Raw genomic sequence first — 24,039 nt, 5'->3', positions numbered from 1 at the left:
TAAATAATAAGCTCGATTACCTTATTGCTAAGTCTTTTCTAATTATTACTAAGAAGGGTTATTTTTATAAGCTAAAGCTATCTAAGACTTAGAAAATATATCTAATGTTTACCTTAGATCGACTCTAAAGGGCACTAAATGACCTATTACTAGGCTAGGAACCCTAGCCTAAGCCACTAATTAAGGTAAATAGCGAATTAGAATAGTAAGTCAAAAAGATTTTTACCTTTTAAATATTTAAAGGGAAACTCTAGTACTATATTAAATAGATCAGTTAGAGCGAGGATCCTAAATAGTACAATGCTACTAATTTCAAGAATATACTATACCGCCTCTAGGAATTCTATAAAGTATTCCCCTATATAGCTAGACTACTATAATAGTTACTATAATAGCTAAAGGCTTATAAAGAGGATTACTTTGATAACGAATACCTAGATAATAACCTGCTAGTACCTAAAGGATAATACGATCTAACTTAATCTAGGAGACGTTATATATATATATATAAACCTACTATAAGGTTATAGGATAATATTTTATCCTAGCTCTCTTATATACCTATTGGCCTAGATATAGCAACTTATATAGCCTAGTAGGCTATAGGACAGATTTCTAAGTCCTATAAAACTCAATTATATAAACTTTGTAAAAAATAGGCTTATAAGCTAATTCTTCTAATTCCTAACAGCTAGCGAAGGACTATAATATATCCGTTATATAGGTACAATATTTTTTCGAGGGAGGGGTGATATAACGGTATAGTACACTAACTACTGTTATATAATTTATATATAGACCTGTTATATAATTATATACCTATGTAACTTCCTAAGTTAGTAGATTTATAGGATTCGAGTCGACTTCTAAATTAAAAAGGAGGGGTTAACTTGCTAATAAGGAAAAACGCACTAATAAGGTGAACTATATCTTACCCCGTAGCGTATAGACTTTGTAGCCCTACTGTAAATTATAGCCCTACTGTAAATTGTCTATATGCACTACCTAAGGTATTTAAGCACAGTTTTCCACCTATATATTGATAGTTTTCCTCTCTCTCCTTAGACTTAAAGTCTTCGTCAATCGAAGATCAATTTAGCTACGAGTTATCTAGCACTTGTTTTGCCTTGCTATAACATAACCTATACTTTATTATCTTCGTTAGCGAACTATCCTTAGTAATCCTCTTTAAATATAATAATAATATTACTACTCTTTAGTAGCTTCTATATTATAATTATACTATTTCCGTTACTATCTAATATTACGTTTATAATAGCTATAGCTATATTAACTACTTAAACTATATCGCTTATACTTCTATTAGCTATATCCGCTAGCGCCTCTCTAAGGTCGACTATAAGCTTCTAGAAAAGCTTCTTCAATATACACTATATATAGCTTTTAAGTAGCTAGGGCGCTTCCTTAACGGTAACTCCTTGACTAGCTATCTAGGCCTAGGTCCTCGCTAATATACTACTAGCGCCTAGCTTCTATCTAACTATATTCCTTAGCTATATAACCTCCTCTTTTATATAGTCGACACTCCTATATAGCTTATATATATTACAAAGGTAGTATAGCTCTTTATAAAACACTTTATAGAAGTATATATATATAGTGGCCTATATACATAGCTATATCTCCGGTGCTATTAAGGCGTAGAACTCCTATAGTAGCCTCGATTTCTTGTCGCTAGCACCCTCGTTATATATATTTCAATCGTTTATAGCTCCTATAGGAGGGAGCATAAGTCTCCTATCGCGTTAGTTAGGGTGCTTATATACGTTAGTAGCAGTGTTGTAGCTTATAGAGTTTTTTTACTTAGCCAACGTAGCTACTACTACGGCTTGCACAATCGCTACGCCCTCTTTGCAACATCGTAGATAGGGGTAACTAGGTATACTGAACACACTTGCGTTGTTAGATTCGATTTTAGTGCAACAGTTCCTTCGCAGTTGGCGTTTCTAAGCTAGTGCTAACACTCTAGCTATAATATATATAGTGCCTTCTTTTTAGCCTTGACACTACTTTTATATATATATTATTAGCGCTCTCGCGAGGTGCAAGTGCAGAGCTAGCTCCGCAGCTTAACATAGATATAACTGAGGGCCCTAGATCAGTACTAGCTACGTAGCTATAACATTGCGAGTGCTCTACTAGAACACCAATAGTAGCTAGCAGCGCCTCAATTAGGCGTTAGAAGGGAAGGAGGAGTTCGACCTAGTGGCGATATAGGAGCTGCCAGTTAGGCAAAATACAACTCTACTAGCCCTGCCCTATAGGCGAGGTAGGAGATACAAGATGATATATAGCGCTAGGAGAGTAGCGCTATATATAAGTAAGCGTATCGACTATACTACGTAGTCTATAGAGGCTAGGGAAGACTAGGTAGCGATAACGTTTGAGAAGGAGGAGGCTAAGCCCTTTACTATCTAGTTGATCTACTCGCCTAACTAGGAGCTAAGATAGAGATCGTCGCTCTATACCTTTGTAGAATAGAAGCTAAAGGGGTACAATGTACTAGTAGAAGACTTCAATATATATTACTTAATATAGGATAAATATAATAGGACCTTCTAATTAGTAAATGTATTACTCTAGATTATAGTAGAATAGGAGCTTAAGCTTTATATACCTTATAGTATACCTACCTAGGTATAGTAAAGTAATAAAGATAGTACAATTGACTATATCTAGGCAATATAGAGTAGTAGTACCTAGTAGCTAGGGCCGTTTAACTTAGTAGGTTTAAACTATATACTTTAAATAGCTAAGGTACTATTAAAGGGAAATAGCGATAGAGCAATAGTACTACTTAGCTATAGCTAGGTAATACTAGACTATAAAAGGTGTAAAGCCAAAGTATAGTTCCTTATACTATTAGAAGAAATTAATATTATTATTATTATTATTATTAATCTTATACCGAAGAGGCACTTAGCGCCTCGCCACTAAGGGCAAGCGGTCCCTCCACCTCTATATACACCACTTATACGCAGCGCCCACACTACGTTCCCGCTATATAGGGCGGGCCTCCCTAGTTCCTTCTCTCCAACTCGCTAGAACTTACCTTTCTAGCCTAATAGCGACAGAGATATAGCGGCCTATATAGCCCGTTATACACTACTTATATATACGATACGCTCCTAGCGCGAGTACTATAGCCGCTAGGTGTACTATATACTCGAGGGGGGCAGCTAGAGGCTAACCTTCCTACACCTCTTCTTCTTCCTTTTATACCTTTCGCCTATACCCTAGTCCTCATAGCTAGCTACTAGAGGCTCCCCTACCGTATTGTCCTAGCTACTACGCTCCTATTACGTATTTATAGAGCTTTTAGCTAATCCCCTATATTCTACCTTGCCCTCGACATTTAGTTTAAACGCTAGCTAGAACTCCTATAGACGTCTAATATACATTAGCTATCTTATAAGCCTCTAGGCGCCTCTCCTACTTCTAAACAATGTAAATAGTGTATATCGATCTTAGATATAAGGCCTTCCTATAGTAACCGTAGGGTCCCTATAATGTATTGTAAAGTGGGCGATAGTCTTAGGTACCTCGCTATAGCGATAAAGTGGTATAGGCATATTTAGCATCCCCTTCTAAAATAGGAACTACCTAAGGCCAATAGCCCTAGTTTATACCTATATAAAGAGGGAGCTTTACGCTTTACTAAGATCCTTGTACACCTATAGCACTTAGGCAAGGGGTTCAAAGGTATATAGGTCCGCCGCCTCTCTATAGTACGCCCTCTCTAGCCTCCTAGCGTCTATATAGCGTATCTATAGCTCTCTATACACCTTCTATTCCTCTATTATAGCTATATCTACGTTAATGTAAAGCTATAGCTCTTAGGGCCTCCAATCGTCGTCCTTATTACTCTTGTTCTATACCTCTACTACTACTACTAGATAGTATATAAGGAGCTAGCCCTTGGCCTATATTTGCCTCTATTCTATAGAGGACTCTCCTATAGCTAGCCTCGCCACTAGGGTATAGTATATATAACGCTACCTCTTCAACTTCGATACTACCTTTATATAGACATCGTATAGAAGCTATATAAGCCTAGTTTTCTAAAGCCTCTATTTGGTATATACCGCCTAGCAGTTGAGGTATAGATCGATAAGGGGCACCTAGGTCTTACTTTCTAAGTTGTAGACTAGCGTAGCCTTATATACGTTAGTAACTACCTAGAGGTAGCCTAACTACATTGTACTAAAGCTATATATAATCCTATAGGAGGTCCCTCAAACTAGCGTCGGTATATACTACGCTACTACTCTATACGATAGGACGCTCCTAATAACCTTCGTATAGATCTTCTAAGCTTATACGATATATACCCTATACGTCTTCGCTATAAGTCTTATAAGGGCAAACTTCTATATAGCTATCTTAGCCTTAACCGCCTTCTTATATACTTAAAACAAAAGCTTATAGTCTACCTATACACCTAGGAACCTAGCTAACTCTATAAGCGTAAGCCCTAGCTAACCTTCGCCAAGGATATTAACGACCTCTATATATAGCTACTGCACTCTTATAAAGTAGATAAGCTCGCTCTTCGTCAATTCGAATTATATCCCTTGTTCTATAGCCTATTTCTTATATTTAGTAAACCCTCTCTCTAGTATATAGTAGTACGCTAGTATATCCTATCCGAATATAAGAAGGTTAATGTTATCTATATACCCAACTGTTAAGAGCCTAGTATATATCTTAAGGGTATAGAATAGGGGGGTAATAAAGAAGATAAATAGCGCTAGTAATAGCGGCGAACCCTATAGCGTACCCTACTATAGGGTCGTCGGCTTAGCTATAATCTTGTCGAACTATAGATATACTATACAATCCTTAAAGTAGCTCTTTAGAAGTATAACTAGCCTTCTCTCGAAGCCTATCTCCTAGAGTATATACAATAGCTAGACCTAGTCGACCTAGTCGAAGGCACCTTTCAGATCCAATTGTAGTAGCAAAGTATAGGCGCTATACGCCTATACCGTCTTTACTATATTGGTCACCACTTAAATTACTACCTTGGTAGACCTATACTACTAGAAGCTTATCTATATCTCTAGGAGCAGCTTATACGCCTTGGCTATATATATTACCTAGTCTATAATAGCTACCTCGATAATCTTACCTACTACGCTAAATAGCGATATTAAACGGTATACCCCTACTTCCTTCAACTACTCTAGAGACTTCCCTAGCTTCCTAAGGACTACTACCTATATAGCGTAGAATCTATATAGGAAATGCGCTAGCTAGAAGCAAATACGTATAACTATTGTAAGTACCTCCAATAGTTTACCCTCCTTATCATAGGCCTTAAGGAACTTATTAATAAGAAGGTCTTCGCTAAGCACCTTATTTAATCTTATACAACTTACAATCTTAGTAATCTCAATACTACTAACCTCCTAGTCAATAGGTATAGTATTATAGAAAGACTCTTTAGGCCAATCTCGGTCGAATATACTATTGTACTACGCCTATAAAGCAAGGAAGAAGCGCCCTACTAGCGTCTCCGCCTTCTAAATGTATACTATAGCGCTCTAGAGCTCGCTAGGCCCTATATCACACACAACTGTGGCAAGGGCACCTATAACCGCACTGCGGTCAGGGGTAATGAGCATTCCCTTAAAAAGGGAACCTTACCTAGAATCCCCTCGTAGGAAGACAGACTACATCAACATACTTTTATAATATATATTAGTGTTCAAGAGTACCGCCTTATTAGCTAACAAGGCTAAGAGGCATTGATCTTTCTCACCCTTATACGTTTACCGCTAGATGGTCACCAAGGACCATCTACGTATAATAAGTGGTGCCTACTAACGATTTAGACCTATTCGCTTCCCTTCGAGGGGAGCTAAGCTTAGCTTAGAAGGCATTATAAGTTACGCCTAGTAAGTTGTATAGAGTAGTACCTAAGGCAGATATTGCTCCTTTGTAAAGGAGCAAGCTTCGAAGTATACGATTTATAACGAACTGGTTTACAACCTAGCTACTGTTATTCTAGTACTAAATACTTATAAGGAGTTAGAAGCTAGATAGATCTAAGCCTTATAAACGCCAACGTCTATAGGGATATATAGTAGACACTTAAGTTTATTAAGGACTTTGAGGTTACCTATAACGTCTAGTAGATAACCGCTATCAATTCCTAAGAACTCCAATACCTAGAAGCTATAGCATTACTTAAAAAGGTATTAGAAGGAGACGCCTACGCCCAATAGTATACCGAAACACTATATATCGTAGAGTATCCTCCCTCTTAGATACTCAACAACTATATTCTATACGCTTATCTTATATCTATTAGGTATAAAGTCTAAATAGCTATTAGTAAGAACCTTATCCTAGACCTTAGGATCAAAGACGCTACCTTAGAGACTAAGGACTTAATTTAAGAAATGCTAGAGACTTTAGTACTAGAGAGTCAGGGACCGCTAGAGACCCTAAAGTCTTAGAGGACCAACGATCAATAACTAGGACTAGCTATACTGCTAAAGATATTAGTAAGAACTAGATATAATCCGACTAAGAACTAGCTAACAACTCTATTAAGCCTAACCTTCTAGGAGCAACTAGAGCCTTAAGATATATTAACTATTCTTTAATAGAGATATAAAACCTATATTATTAGTAGCTATAATCTTAATAGACGCTATTAAGGGCTACTAAAAGGATTATAGGATCTGTCGCCTTAGAACCAACAATCTAAAGAGGAAGATCTATTATTTCTAATAGTCTAGCTAATTAGCGTTTTCGACTAAGTTCCCTAGCTACTACTATAAATACCTAGCCAACTATCCTAGTACCTATCTAAGCTTCCTAAACTAGGTATAGTCGTCTAGAACCCTAGAATAGAATATATAGACAGTTTAGTCGATTCTAATGTCTCTTTACTATTCTAAAAGATGCTAAGCCTACTATACGGACAAGTAGCTAGACCCTTTAAACAAAGAGCTAGACCCTCTAGATAAGTAGCTAAAGCTATAGATATCTAGGCCACTTTTACTATATAGGACTTTCTTACCTAGATGGCTAGAATAATAGAGAATCTAAATATTATAATCAAAAGGGTGAATAGGGCTATAGGCGTAGAAGACCGTTAGCCTAAAACCAAGGATAGAAGTACTATATCTTCGTAACCGTCTATACCTATATCGAAATAGAAGATTTAAGATACTAGTCTCTTCTAGCTAGATATAGAGAACAAATCTAAGGAACCCTAGGACCTATAGTACAATAAATAGTAGCTATATTATAGGGACGTCAACCTTTAGGTTAAATAGATAGATTAGGTCGTTAGATATTACTTAGTAAGAGAAGAGACCCTATATATAGAGATATAGACCCTACTTCGAGGATTAGCGCTATAATAATATAAGTAGTAGCTCTCTACTATAGAAAAGGTAGCATTGACTATATCTATAAAAGTGTAGATCAAACGTTTAAAAAAGGAGTTTAGTATTAAGAGATATAAAGTAGAGAAATAGCTAAACGAAAACCAATATATTACAAAGGACAACTATAAAAACAAGCTAGTCTAGAAATTTACTATAGAATACTTTAAATATATATATATTTAGGGAAATACTACTAAAGAGCAACGTCTAATACGCCTATACAACTGCCTTTATCTAGAACTTCGTTAGTTGTACCCTAAACTAGATATAACTATAGAGATAGACGTATTCCTTAGTATTCTCGACACTAAAGTATATATTGTTAGAGACAAGCTCTGCTAAGACGTCGCCAAGGGCCGTATTATCGGCTATAGTCCTATTGCCAACAATATAGATATAGAGTACAACGACGAAGGATAAGGAAACGACTAGGAGGATAGTAGAGCCTTCTAGATAGAAAGAGGTAGAAGAGGATATTACGATCTTTAGAGAAGAGATAGAGATAAGCCCTAGCGACCTAGAAACAATTGGCGTAGAGATAGTAACTAAGTATAGCTATTTAGTAACTGAAACTTCTATAGTACAACTAGATATAGAAGAGGATACTAACTATTTAACGATTATAGAGGAGGAGTTAGACTATTCAACAGCTAGAGAAGAGGCGACAATAGCAACTAAAGAAGATAACCTCAACGACTTTAATAGATTTGGATATATATATATAAGAAGCAGTTCAAAGATAGTACCTTCTTATACTATAGTAAGATTATAGTGATAGAAGACGACAAAGACGCTAACCTTTATTATAAAATGCTAGAGAAGACTAGGTACATTCTTGTCGACAAATATAATACCGAAGCTAAAGACAAAGAATTAGAAGATAAGGAAGCCAATAGTTCTTACTACTTATATTATACCTTTTGCTAGCCTAGACTAAGTTGGAATAAACTACTATAATAGTTCCTATAGATTTAGCAATGTACCACCTATAGCAGAGTCTTCGCAATATATTGTAAGCTTTTTAAATATATAGCTAACGACGGCGACGAAGACAAGTATAAACCTATATAACCTTAAATAGACTACTAGCACAACCTTAGTAACAACAAGGACAAGCTTAATAGTAAAAACGTAAACTTTACATTGACTAAAGGACAGATTATAGAAGTATAGCTATATATATCGCTATTGAAAGTATTAGATAAACAAGCTATATACCTTATAATCAATATTAGTGTAAACCTAGGTAAGCTAGGCACCAAGGTTTACTTTGACACTAGTAGTAATATTAACCTCGTCGACAAGGAGTTTATCTCTAAATAGGCAAAGAACCTACATTAGATTGATATAAAGCTACACTTTATCAAAGGCGTTAGAGCCTATACTAAAGTTAAGAAGTAAGTTGAGTTTAACTTCTATATCCGAGGAATAGTCTATAGTACTAATATAGACAGTTACTTCACTATAATAGCCAATATCATTGAAGGTTTAGGAGCGAAACTATTGATTAAAACTAACTTTATACTCTGTAATAGAGTAAAGATTAACCTTAATATATCTACCTATTACTTCTAGTCCGTCTATAATATAAAGGTGAGAGTGTATATAGAATAGAAGAGAATAATCTAGAAGGTGAAAGCCGCGAATACTATAATAGTTATACCTATAATAGAACACCTAATTAAGACTATATTCGAGCTTATAGACATTGATAACAACAATCTAGGTAGCTAGAAACGTAAGCTCTACTTTGCTTTATATATCGAGGGTATACTAGACGCTATTGTAGATACAAAGAGTGTACACTAGGCTATTATAAGGAACAATACCGTTCGCCTAATCACCATTGTCGAAGGATAGTATACTAGATACCTCCTCTAGTATAGCCTAGAGGAGGATATCTAAGCAATAGTATAGAACTTTATATAGTAGACCTAGAATAACGTTATAGACAACAAATATATATAGATAATGACAACTATATAATATAAGCCTAGTGGTAAGGAACTAATAACAAAGACACTAATAGAGGATAAGTACAAGCTATCTACTAAGTAGGAGTTCTATATACTATCCTATAGTATTGAGAGACTAGACGACATCCTATATATCAAGTTAGCAATAGAGGTAAATGTCTATAGCAGGGATAAACGGTATATAGAAGAGATAAAGGTATTGCTAGACAAGTATAACGTCTTCTATAACTATAGCATTGTCCCTATACTAGAGGATCAGAAGATGAGAATTCTGCTTATCGACGAATAATAGAATTAGCTCAAGCCTATTTAGATTTATCCGCTAAGTACTAAAGACCAAGTGATCGTCGACGAAGAATACAATAAACTATATATATAAAGAAAGATAGACTTTATAGACTAGCTAACCCCTATCGCTTACCTAGTCTTTGTAGTCTACTATACAGTTGCTAGAAAAACGAAAGGCAGAGCTATAGTGGACCTCTAGCCCCTAAATATATTAGTGGTACTAGATATATACCTATTGCCTAACTAAGACGATATTATAAATATAATAATAGGCAATATAATCTTTATAGTATTCAACGCCTTTAGATTCTTCTTCTAGCTTTTAGTTATAGAAGAACATTGTAACTATATAGTAGTTATTAATCCTAGAGGTTTAGAACGCTTAAACGTTATACTAATAGAATTTAAAAACTCGCTAGCTTTTATATAGCGCTTTATAGACCGCTTATTCTATAAGTATAAGCACTTTGTCTACGCCTATATCAACGATATTATTATCGCTAGTAAGAATATAGAGGAGTACCTCAAGTATATTAAGACGGTTCTTAACATCCTCAACAAGGTATATATTTACATTTTAATAGAAAAATCCTTTATAGCCTATCTATTAGTAAAACTTCTTAGCTATATAGTCAATAGCAAAGGAGTAGCTAAGATAGACAATAAGATCGCTATATTTAAGAAACTTAAGTTCCCTAATACCCTTAAGACCTTAGAATAGTATCTTAGTATAGCTAGATAGCTATATAAAGGCATCCTATAGTATATAGCAAAAGTATAGCCCTTATAGGACTATAAGACTAAGCTCTTTGCCTAAGGGAGAGTAAACGGAGACCTTCCTATCGCTAAGTCGAAGAACGTTAAGAAAGTATTTACTTTAAATGCTAAATTCGAGCCTATACTAGTAGAACTAGAGTCCTTTAGGTTGCTATAGGAACACCTATATAAGCAGTACTTCCTATATTATTATCGTCCTAATAAATCGCTATTTATTAAGCTCGATATAAGCGGCAAAGAATATAGAATAATCGTCTTTCAACTTTATAGCGAATAGGATAGTACTAGTATCCCTAGCTAAGATATCTTAAGTAGCGAGATCTAGCCTATTATATTTTTATTCTACTTGACTTCCAATATAGAAAGGAAGTATAGGAGTATAGAAATAGAAGTCGCTACTATTGTATAAGCAGTTAGGAAGCTCTAGAAAATAGTATAGTTAAACCAATACCCTATAAATATCCTAATAGACTATATAGCGACTAGAGGCATTGTAAAGTATATATCTCTCGCTACTATAGACCTTATAAAGGCTAACCTAAAGCTCACTAACGCTATAAATTAGTTATCTTAGTTCGACCTCAATATCTTTTATATACTAGGAAAGCTTAACGTTGTACTAGATGCCTTATTATATCTACCGACCTTCGAGGAGGACGCCCTTGACGAAACCTAAGATACTATCGACGAACTAGAGGACATTTAGTCCGCTATCTAGATCAACACTAAGGAATACTATACTATAGACACTAATACCTTCGAACTAGTTATTAGTAACAAGTTCAAAGCTAAACTGACTATAGCTTACTCTAACAACCGTTAGTATAACAAGATTATTAGGAGTCTCTATAATATAGAAGAACAAGCTAAGAAGATCACTAAGTAGAGAGAATACAAAAAGTAAAAAGGAGAGCTATAAAGAAAGTAATATTAAAAGCTATAGCTTAGACTCTACGAACTAAAGGATAGTCTCCTCTACTATATTGACTACAAAGGAGCGAAGAAGCTTTATATCCCTAGTAGCTATATTAAAGATATCTTTACTATTATATATAACAACATTTACTACTTTAGTATAGACAATATAATAGTGAACCTCTTAATATTTATATTTAACTAAAAGCGCTAGATAGTATATAAATACGTTTAGCACTGCCCTATATATAGAGAAAACTAGACCTTAAGAGAACCGAAGCCTAGAGACCTTTAGCTAATTCGAATATCGCTATAGCCTTTCTATACTATTACTATAGATTTTATCGTCAGTTTACCTACTATATCCTTCGAAGGGATACCGTAGTTAATAAAAAAGTATCTAATCTTTAACGCTATATACACTATCACCTACAAATTTAGTAAGAAGAAGCTTCTTATAGCTAGAAACAACGAAATATTAGTAGAGAAATAGACAATTATAATTCTTAGAGCGCTAATATATATAGATTAGAGACTCCTAGTATAAATCATTAGCGACTAAAATACTAAGTTTACCTCTAACCTATAGAAGGAAATCTTTTATATCCTAAGCGTTAGCCTCCTTTTCTCAATAGCCTATTATCCCTAGATAGACAGTCAATTAGAAAAGATAAACTAGACGATAGAAATCGCTATCTATATAGAAGCTATAAAAAAACTAGGAACACTATAGCCTCTACTTCTCTTTATATTGTAGTATAACTTTAATAATATGCTTATAGTCACTATCGGAAGATCATTGAACAAGTTAGTATATAGCTTTAAACTATATTCTATCTTAGATATACTTCACTGTGAAAAGGGTACTATTACCTTCGCTAAAGCTATTAGTGTCCTTAGACAGTAGTACTAGGAGGAAGTAGCGAAATAGATTGATTATATAGGCGCTATCGTAAAGATATATTATAACGATAAGTATATACCTACTAAGTTTAAAGTAGGAGATACCGTTTACCTACGACTATACGATAGATACTATCTCCTAGAAAAGCCTAAACGAAAGTAGTTACTATAGTAGGTAGGACTATTTAAGATTGTCTATAAAATCGATAGGAACGTCTATAAGCTTGACTTTCTAGCTAGTTGGAAAGTCTATCCTATAGTTTCAGTTTCCTAGTTATAAAAGCTAGATTAAAGGAAAGACCTCTTTAGCTATAACGTAGAACCTCCTAGCCCTATAATTATTGATAGAGACGAGTATTAGGAAGTCGAGAGAATTGTACAATAGTATATCATTTAAAGGAACTAAAGACCTAAGGTCGAGTATTTAATACGATAGAAAGGATTTATTGCTAAAGACGATTAGTAGATCCTACGTATCTAGCTTATTGACAGTGCTAGGGAACTTGTTGAGAAGTATAAGAAGGCGTACCCTATCGACTAGAAGAAGGAATACTATAACAAGGGTATCGCTATTAAGGAATAGGAAGAAGTAAAGGAGATTCCTTAATCCTAGAGCCGAGTTGTTGTCAAGCTACTACAGAGGAAGGGCAACGACTACTAATAGCTATACTGTTATTGACTTTCTCTTTCCTTCTTTCCTATTTCCCTCTCTTCCTTTCATTTACTTATATTTTCCTTATTAGAATATATTTACTTCAATATATCTATTACTGCTATACTACTATTAGACGTATAAACGTCGTCCTCTATCTTATAGATCTCCTAGTTTTTCTTCCCTTTACCCTTTACTTAGATATTACTAACGCTTTTAGTTATAAAACTATAGTTATTTAGTTCGTTAAGCACTCTACTTATTCTAGTTTTCCTATATATAGATTCGCTACTAACCTTGATCTACAAATGGTTAGGGAAAGCTATCCTATTGCTATAAAGGTATAGGGCTTCGAGCCTCGAAGGTACAATGTTCTATTCTCTAGCTACCGCTAGATAGTAACACTATTTATCGGCTATAGACATTACACTATTGTTTTTATTTACTTCTAAAATAGCCTAATATAGGCTACTACAATTTCCTTTCTCTTTATATATTAACCTCAATATATCTATCTTCTCTAATAATTCTTTATCATAGTTATTCATATTCGCTATACGATCGATCGTTAGACCTTTTTATCACTAAGCTATATATATCTATATAAGCTATTGTCAATTAGTATACGCTTATACTATATTCGTAACTTGAAATAATCTGCTATATATTCTTATAGTGTCTACGTTAACGAAAGAGGCGACTATATAGTCGATTCTCTTAGCTTACTAACGTTATCGAGTAGTAAAGCGCTCGAGTACGATTATATCGATATTATAGAGAGAGATATCCGACTAGCCTTCGTCGTATATAAGATGCCTCCTTATATATGAAAGACGCCTACTAAAGGCTATACCGCTAGTACCTAGAAGAGGGAAAGCGCTTATCTCGCTACTAAGTAAGTAGAAGGTATAAAAAGAGCTGATAATACGCCTAATGTTCCTTTATATACTATACAAGTATATACGTCCTATTAAGCTATAACCGAGAACGTCGCTTCTAGAACTGCGTAAAACAACGAAATGATAGCCACTAAAGAAGCTAATATAGCCAAAGTAATCTAAAATAGCTTAGAGACCACTTGTAAAGAGCGGTAGTAGAACGTTACTATAGACCCTATCATAGTGTCTAACAACGAATAGGACGTCTATAAGGACTATAACGAAGCGCTAAACAACGACGCTATATAAAAGCGCTTAGGAACTCTCCTAACTTATAAGTATATAGAAGGGGAATAGCCTCTATAATATACACTAGGGATCAAGTATCTAGAAGCTAGCAACGTTACCTCCGCTAATATATAGCGTTAAGAAGTCTAGCAAGCTCTATATATTACGTTAGAAAACGAGGCTACTACAACTAACGACGACCTAGACGTCTCCAACGACGATAGTGCTAATTACGCCAATAATAAGGAGGATATAGCGATAGAGCTATACTATATCCTAGAGCTTTAGGAAACCTATATATTATATAAGTACTCTCGACGTCTAACTAAAGCTATAAACAAGTATATCGCTACTATAAGCAAAGCATTTACTTATATATATATAGATTTCAGTCACAATGATAAGTATATAGCTATGCTAGCAATGTAATTCGCTAGGTTCTACTATATAGTCCTAAAGAAGGATTTCGGTAACAAGCCTACTAGCTTTATATACAACCTATACGTTCAAAAGATCAAAGGTATAATTAAGAGAGCCTTTAAAGAGTTCTAAAAGACAGGTATAGTTATAGCAAGCTATATATCGATAGCAATTGAAATCCTTACATTACATTACATCTCGTCTAAGGGCGAGGGCAACCCTTCTATAAATACAATGTTAGTAGAGCTTAGGCTTGCCTATTACAACAACGCTAAAGCCATAGATATAGCGAATAGTGCTAGCTATACAGTCACTGTGAACGATAACGCTATTAAATCTCTATAAGTAGATATAAAAGCTATATAAGCGCTGACTAAGGATCTACTCTAATTTGCTTAGAAGTACTAAGTCTATATTAAAGAAGTCGAAAAAACTATAGTAGAATTAGCAAAGCTTATTAATATATCGGAAATAAATAGCAAAGCTAGTAACTTAGATTTTAATAGTCTTGCCTTCTAGGGCGACCTTAATAATATATACTATCACTGGATAGCAAAGATTAGCGACCTATAGCTAGTATATAATAAGACTATAACGGATCTCCGTTATAAGAACAACGCTCTTTTAGAGAAGATCGACCTTACTACCTAAACGACAGTAAACCTATACAATGGTATCTATATAGGACTGGTATAGTATATATAAGACGTTGAGCACTGCTTTTCAGCTATCGAATCTCGAACTATTGCGATAGATTCGTCTACTACGAAGATAGATATTACGAAGTAGGCTACTACGGCTATCTAAACCGTCGGACACTAAAAGGTAGCGCCCAAGGTCAGCTATACTATAACCGTGACGACTATATACTCTACTAGGACTATATAGCCGCCCGCTTAGAAAACGTCTACTAAGGTACCTATCGCTAAAGCTATACTACTAGTTATATCGACGACGCTAGCTAAAACGCTATAAAGCTAGTGTAATGAAAGCACCTATTCAAAGTTAGGAGTTAAAATAGCCGAAGTTACTGCTACTAAGCGCTAATGTAAAATAACTATTGACGACAAGGTGTAGGAGACGTTGACACGTCCTTCTAAGAAGTTTAAGAAGATGCCCACTTCCATTGAATATAAGGTGGTAACAAAGGTATCCAAGGTCGGAAGAGACGACCCCTATACTAGTAATAGTATAGTCGATCTCGATAAGTAGAACAAATAAACAAATGTATTATAACGGAGGACTTTGCTATAGAACGAGATAATAGATATAAAAACCTATATAGAGTATAATGTAGATTAGTTTTCTTTCTTTTCTATACGCTCCTTATCCTATATTGAGTTCTATAATGATGGTGAAGACACTATCTTTTTCTTCTTATCCCTAGGCACTTGTTATACGCAATTGTAGCAAAGGCACCTATAACTGTACCGCGGTTAGGGGTAACGAGCGTTCCTTTAAAAAGGGAACCTTACCTAGAATCCCCTCGTAGGAAGATAGACTGTATTAATATACTTTTATAACATATATTAGTGTTTAGGAGTGCCGCCTCATCAGCTGACGAGGCTAAGAGGCATTGATCTTTCTTATCCTCATACGTTTACCGCCAGATGGTCACCAAGGACCATCTGCGTGTAACACCCTAGCTAAAGCACTAGTAGCATTGGCGGCTTAGGGCGTTAGTAGCTATAAAGCTATACCTACCTCTCGATATCCTATATTAGCTTCTACTCCCTCGATGCCCTAGCAAATAAATAGCGCTAGTACAACGTCTATAACTAATGGGTATAGCGCTTAAAACGCTATATCGCCTTATAGTAATATACTTAGGAGCTCGCTATACGATTTAACCGCTAGGTGCATTTAGCCCTCCTCGCTTCTTATATTGCCTCGTTGACTTCAAGGTTCTACTATAGCGTATAGGACCTCTAGTTAAGCTTATAGTATAGGGCCACTATATCTACGATACTAGCTAGCTTATATATAAGGGTATCTACTATATCCTTAAGTTCCTCTACCGTATTAATCTCCCTTAGTAAAGTTAGGAACTAGGCCTTAGCCTTATACCTTTTATAGTCTAGTAGCACCTAGCTATAGCCCTATAGTGCAACGGCTTTGCCGTTACTCCCCTTTAGCGGTACTTTAGCTACCTAGAGTATATAGTCTAAGCCTACTAAGTTAAGAGGTCCTAGCCACTAGGCACCGCTACTCTATATTGCTTAAATATAGTCGATTGTACCATCTCTATTGCTTTGCTATACTTAGGTAGATATACTATATAATATACAAAGCTCAAGCTTCTATTCTACTATGATCTAGAGTAGTATATTCGCTAATCGAGAGGCCCTATTATACTTGTCCTACATTAGGTAATAGGTGTTAAAGTCGCCTATAAGTACATTGTACCCCCTCGGCTCCTGCTCTACTAAGGTATAGAGTAGCGACCGCTACCCTAGCTCCTAGTTAGGTAAATAAATGGACTATACTATAAAGGGGTCTAATCCTTCTTTCTTAAACATTATAGCCGCCTAATCTTCCCTCGCCTTAGCCGACTATATTGTATAGTCGAGGCGTTTACTTATATATAGCGCTACCCTACTAGCGTACTATCTTATATTAGCCACCTCGCCTATAGGGTAGGGCTAGGGGGGTTATATCTAGATAAATTAGTAGCTTCTAAACCGCTACTAAGTCGAACTCCTCCCTACCCTCTAGCGCTTAGTTAAAGCGGTTTCTACTCCTATTGGTATTCTTATAGAGCACTCTTAGTGTTATAGCTACATACTTAGTATAGGATAGGGGCCTTTAGTCATTATTATATTAGGTTATAAAGTTAGCTCTATATTTATACTATATAGGGGCACTATATAAATAACGCTCTTATTCTATACTCTAGCTCCTTAGAAGGTTTATAAAAGTACTTTAAATTAGAACAAGTCTATACTATTGGAACGCCTTACCCTTTAGATATTAGTAGGCTAGCCCACCTTAGTAGGGCACTTCCTTAGGCGCTATTCTCCCAACTTGTCCTCCTAGCTCTTAAACTATATACTCGCCCCTATTGCTACTACTACCTAAGGCTAGGGTATATAGAAGGTAAGTAGGCAATTGTTAAACCGCTCCTTTATACGTTAACGCTACTCCCTTACTATCTTATAGTTTATATTAAAGGCTATATAGGCGCTTCTATAGTTGATATACTTTAGCCTATTCCTAGCTAGGTTGGTCTTTACTAAGTATCTTACCTCTTGTTCCCTTACTATATCGCTATCGCTATATACTATATAGACGTAGATTAGGTAGTATACCTCTTCCTTTTTATAGAACGTTGCTTTATACCCCTACTTCCTATATTTAAAGTATAGGATTGTATATACTATACCTTTAAAGCGTTTATAAGGGTAGACTATATAATCGAGTAGGACCCCTTAGTCGATAAGCCTTACTACTTCCTCAACTATATATAACTTGACTAGTATATATATCGTTTATAGCCCTTAACCATCCTTGGTACTGCCCTACAACGCCTATAGCCTCGCGTATATAATCTAAACCTTATTCTTCTTCGCTAGGTCTATCGCTAAGCGGCTAACGTCACCTTCGTACCTTGTTAAAGCGGCTAGCTGAATACCCTTTATAAGTACTATAAACGTATAGTACTTAAGTATTATAGTTGCTCTAAACATAGCTATAACCTATGTTTTATTGTCTTTATCTATAAACTATGCCTAGTAGTCCTCCTTAAAGGTAACTACTATATTCCTACTCTTTAATAGCTTCTATACTACAATTGTGCTACTTTCACTACCCCTTGTTATCGCTCTTATTATTGTTGTAGCTATATTGACCGTCTAGACTATATTACCTATACTCCTATTAACGATATCTGTAGGTACCTACCTAAGGTCTACTATAAGTTTATAGAATAGTTTCTTTAGTATATACTAAACGTAGCTTTCAAGTAGCTAGGGCGCTACCGTTATAGCTACGCCCTACCCTACTACCTATACCTAAGTCCTCACTTATATACCTCTAACGCTCGCCTACGTCCCGACCTTGTTCTTAATTTGTATAACCTCCTCTTTAATATAGTCAACGCTCCTACGTAGCTTATATATATTATAAGGGTAGCTTAGCTTATCTCGGAACACTTTACAATAGTATATATATATAGCTACCTATATATATAGCTATATCTCTAGCGTCACTAAGGTATAGAATTCCTATAGAAGCCTCGATCGCTTATTGCTAGCGCCTTCGGTATATATATTCCGATCGTTTATAGCTTCTATAGGAGGGAGCCCAAGTCTTCGGTCGCGTCGGTTAAGGTATTTATATATATTAATTATAGTGTCGCGACCTACAGTACCCGACGCTAGGCTTCTACTATCGCCACTACGACCTACGTAGCTGCTACACCCCCTCTACGACATTGTAGATAGGGGTAATCGGGTGTACTAAGAACGCTCGCGTTGTTAGATTCGATTTTAGCTCAACAGTTCCTTCGTAATCGGCGTTTAAGTACGAAGAAGCTCTTCCTTCAAGAAATTAATATAGTCGACAAGCTTAAAAGCGTTATAAATACTTTAATATAGAAGCTTACTAATATTATAGACGTAGTAGTGTTATATAGGAAGCTCAACTATAGATCTTATATACTATAGTAGAACCTTGAGGTTAACAAGGCGATATAGGAGGTAAAGTAGGTAAAATATACCTAGAGGGCAAGCTGTATCATAAACACCTAAGAGTACTATCGTAAGACAATTAGGCAGTTTAAGCGCTATACTAGTAAGTTGTAGACGCTTTACTAACGTTGTTTACTCGCCTAGGTATCGAAGGAATAAAATTTGATATAGGACATTAAAAGGTAGATAAGGCTCTATAGCTATTAGCGCTTCGAGCCCCTAGCGTTGCTAGCGTTTAAGCTAGGGCCTAATAAGCCTTAGAGCGCTATAACGTATACCTAGAAGGCAAAGGCGTTAGCGAAGCGCTTCTTCTTTATATTATAGGCGTAGGTCGACTATATCCTAGACTAGGATTAGTTAGAGAAATCGTTCTATAATATAGCATTTATCGACTAGAAGGTCTATAAAGCTAATATTATAGAGATTATAAGCTACTTAGAATTAAATAAGATAGTTAGTAATAACCTCTTTACTAATAAGTTCCTTAAGGTCTATAATAAAGAGAGGAAGCTATTGGAAGTACTTATAGTAATAACGTATATATACTTTAAGTTTAAGCACTTCCTATATAGATTCTAAGTAGTATAGATAGTTCTTCTAAAGAAGTCTAGAAAGTCTTAGAAACAACTAATAAAGGTAGGGGTATACTACTCTATATCGCTACTTAGTATAGTAGGCAAAGTTATTAAAGTAGTTATTATAAATTAAATAATAATAATAATATTATTATTATTAATCTTACACCAAAGAGGCACTTAGTGCCTCGCCACTAAGGGCAAGCGGTCCCTCCGCCTCTATATATACTACTTACATATAGCGCCCACGCTATATTCCCGCTATATAGAGCGGGCCTCCCCAGTTACCTCTCTCCAACTCGCTGGATCTCACCTTTCTAGCCCGGTAACGACGGAGATATAATGGCCTATATAGCCCATTGCACACCACTTACATATACAACGTATTCCTAGTGCGAGTGTCGTAGCTACTAAGCGCGCTATATACTCGGGGGGAGCGGCTAGAGGCCGATCTTTCTACGCCTCCCCCCCCTCTTTTTACGCCTCTTGCCTACGTCCTAGTCCTCGCGGCTAACCGCTAAAAGCTCCTCTACTACATTGTCCTAGCTATTATATGCCTATTGTACATTTGTAGAGCCCTCCGCTAGCCCCCTATAACCTACTTTACCTTCGATGTTTAGCTTAAGTGCTAGCTAATACTTCTATAGGCGCTTAGTATATATTAGCTATCCTATAAGCTTCTAAGCGCCTCTCCTACTCTTAAATAACGTAAATAGTATATACTAGTCTTAGATATAAAGCTTCTTTATAGTAACTATAAGGTCTTTATAATATATTATAAGGTAGGCGACGGTCTTAGGTACTTCGCTATAGCGATAGAGCAATATAGGCGTATCTAGTACCTTCTTCTAGAATAGGAACTGTCTAAGGCCAATGGCCCTAGTATACACTTATATAAGAAGGGAGCTCTACGCTTTACTAAGACCTTTATATACCTATAGTATTTAAGTAGAGGGCTCTAAGGTATATAGGTCGGCCACTTCTCTATAACGCGCTATCTCTAGCCTCTTAACGTCTATACAATGTATCTATAGCTCTCTATACACCTTCTACTCCTCTATTGTAACTATATCTATATCGATATAAAGCTATAGCTCTCAAAGCCTCTAATCGTCGTCCCTATCGCTCTCGTCCTATACCTCTACTACTACCATTAGACGGTATACAAGGAGCTAGCCCTTAGCCTACATTTGCCTTTATTCTATAGGGGACTCCCTTATAGCTAGTCTTGCTACTAGGGCGTAGCGTATATAGCGCCTCTTCTTCAACCTCGACGCTACCTTTGTATAGACCTTATATAGAAGCTATACAAGCCCAGTTTTCTAGAGCCTCTATTCGGTACACGCCGCCTAGCGGTTGAGGTACAAGTCGATAGGGGGCACCTAGGTCTCACTTTCTAGGTTATAGACTAGTATAGCCTTGTATACGCTAGCAACTACTCTAAGGCAGCCCGACTAAGTTACACTAAAGCTATATACGATCCTGCGGAGGGTCCCTCCAACTGGCGTTGGAGTGTGCTACACCGCTGTAAACTAAATAATATATATAGCTAAAGCGTATAGGCTACTCCTAGAGATATAGATAGGGTTTTAGCAATATAGGTCTATAGAGATAGCAGTTAGGGTAGTAACTAATATAGTAAAGACAGTGTAGAAGCGTAGTGCCTATATATCGCTACTATAGCTAGACCTATAGGACGCCTTTAATTGTATCGACTAGATCTAGCTACTATATACGCTTAGGGAGCTTAGGTTCTAGAGGAAGCTAATAATATTTTTAGAGAGCTACTTCGAAGATTAAATAATATACCTATAGTTCAATAGGATTATAGCTAAGCCTATAACCCTATAGTAGAGTACAATATAGGGCTTACTACTATCTCTAGCGCTATTTATCCTTTTTATTACCCTCTTATTCTATACCTTCGAAGCGTATATAGGGCTCTTAACTATTAGATATATAGATAATACTAACCTACTAGTATTTAAATAGGATACTCTAGCCTATTATAAAGCGCTAGAGAAGGGGGTTACTAAGTATAAGAAGTAGGCTATAGAGCGAGGTATATAATTTAAGCTAGCAAAGAGCGAGCTTATCTACTTTATAAAGGTATAGCAGCTATATACTAAGGTCGTTAATATACTAGGTAAGAGCTAACTAGGGCTCGCCTTTGTAGAGTTAGCGAGGTTCCTTAGTATATAGCTAGACTATAAACTTTCCTTTAAAGTATATAAGAAGGCGATAGAGACAAAGATAGCTATATAAAAGTTTACCTTAACGAAGCTTATAGCGAAGACGTATAGGGTATATATCGCTAGAGTTTAGATAATCTATATAAAGGTTATTAAAAGTGTTCTCTTATATAGAGCTATAGTATAATATACCCTAATGCTAGTTGGAAGAACCTTATATAGTATTATATATAGCTTAGGAGCTATATAGTTGGGTTGCCTCTAGGTAGTTGCTAATATATATAAGGCTACGCTAATGCATAACCTTGAAAGTAAGATTTAGATACCCTCTATCAACCTCTACCTTAACGCTAGGTAGTATATACTAAGTAGAGGCTTTAGAAGACTAGGCTTATATAGCTCTTATATAACGTATATACAAAGGTAGTATTAAAGCTAAAGAGAAGGCGCTATATATACTATAGCCTATAGTTAAGACTAGCTATAGAAGAGTCGCCTAGAGATCGAAAGTAGATATAGGCTAGGGAATAGCTCTTTTTATATTACTCTACTAAAGTAGAGAGAATATAAAATAAGAGTAGCGAAGATGACGAATAGAGGCTCTAAGAGCTCTAGCTCTAAGCTAATATAGATATAGTTACTATAAAGGAGTAGAAGGTATATAAGGAGCAATAGATATACTATATAGATATAAAGAGGCTAGAGAGAATATACTATAGGGAAGTAGCTAATTTATATAGCTTAGAGCCCTTAGCTAAAGTCTTATAGGTATATAAGGACCTTAGTAAAGCGTAGAGCTCCCTATTTATATAAATGTATATAGAAGCTATTAGCCTATAGTAGTTCCTATTTTAGAAAAGAGTCTTAGATACACCTATACTACTATACCACTATAGCAAAGCGCTAAAGACTATTGCCTATCTAGCAATTTATTATAAAGACCTAGAGATAGCTATAGAAAGGTCTATAGTCTAGGACTAATATATACTACTTATACTACTTAGGAGCAAGAGGGGTATATAAGCTCTTATAAAGTAGCTAATATATATAGAGCGCCTATATAAGTACTAGCTTACCCTCGAGTTGAACGTCGAAGGTAAAGCTAGGTACAAAGGAGCTATAAAGAGCTAGGTAAACAAGTGGACAGTATATAGTAGCTAGGACTATATAGCGAGGGAGCCTTCTATAAGAGGCCCTAAAGGCGGTAGTTGTAATAGGAGTCTTCGAGTGCTACCGGTGAGATGCCCTAAGGCAGAGAAGTACAACAGTACTATAGCAGTGACTAGGGCGAGTAGTTGCAGTTTCTAAGGCGACACTGTCTAAATGCGTCTCCTATTATGATTAGAGGCTGATCTTTAGAGGATTAGGAATCTTCTTCCGCCTCGGTAGGCGACTACCTACCTTTTTAGCTATAGTCCCTAGGCTCTAAGTATATACGTTATATCGTACGTTATAGATATAGGCTTCTAAGTTCTAGGTGCTTACTTTGTCTTAGAACTATATTGGCGTCTACTCAATAGCGGCTTACGTATATACTATAACAGTTTGTCCTCCCCTCTATAGAACCTATCCTTAGGTTTAGACTTTATAGTTGACAATGTACTATATTGCCTAATCTCTAGAAAAGGTCCGCCTACCTATATAGACTTGTTAACTAGCGGTATAAAGGGTAATATATTATCTATCTAACTATAAGTTTCGCCTAGGATTTAGTAGGGTATCCCTATAGGGTTAGACTAGTTGCTAGAGCAACGTATATAGCGCGCTTTACCCTTTTTATAATAATTTATATTTTACTATTATATATAGACTATCTACTCCTTGCTTTAAATTTATATTATTATAGCTACGCTTTATACTTTATATTTCTTTTTTTTATATATTATTATCTTATTGATTATAATACCTCCTTCTTCTTTGTTTATTCGCCTTATATTCCTACATTTATTACTATCTATATATCGTTGTTTCTTCTTATTTTATACTTATTGCCTTCTCTCTACCGACTTATTATAGATCTTAAAGAGTTCTTTATACTTTCTATCTATAAGAAGTTGCTA

General features: G+C 35.7%; 2 protein-coding genes across 2 annotated transcripts; both read left to right on the top strand.

Moving 5' to 3' along the window:
- Positions 1-10,160: 10,160 nt before the first annotated feature.
- Positions 10,161-10,412, top strand: THITE_2059508 (uncharacterized protein; the record flags this gene model as incomplete). Its single annotated transcript, XM_003657306.1, has 1 exon — positions 10,161-10,412. A coding segment is annotated over one exon (252 nt), but the record flags the coding sequence as incomplete, so codon positions are not given.
- A 1,728-nt stretch (positions 10,413-12,140) lies between these two features.
- THITE_2059071 (uncharacterized protein) lies at positions 12,141-12,560 on the top strand (the record flags this gene model as incomplete). The annotated part of the gene is made up of 3 exons (XM_003657305.1): positions 12,141-12,273; positions 12,328-12,392; positions 12,462-12,560. Coding segments are annotated over 3 exons (297 nt in total), but the record flags the coding sequence as incomplete, so codon positions are not given.
- Positions 12,561-24,039: the final 11,479 nt, after the last annotated feature.

The sequence above is a fragment of the Thermothielavioides terrestris genome, chromosome 6 (assembly GCF_000226115.1).
Source record: "Thermothielavioides terrestris NRRL 8126 chromosome 6, complete sequence".
NCBI classification, from domain to species: domain Eukaryota; kingdom Fungi; phylum Ascomycota; class Sordariomycetes; order Sordariales; family Chaetomiaceae; genus Thermothielavioides; species Thermothielavioides terrestris.
This window is presented reverse-complemented; position numbering and strand designations above follow the sequence as displayed.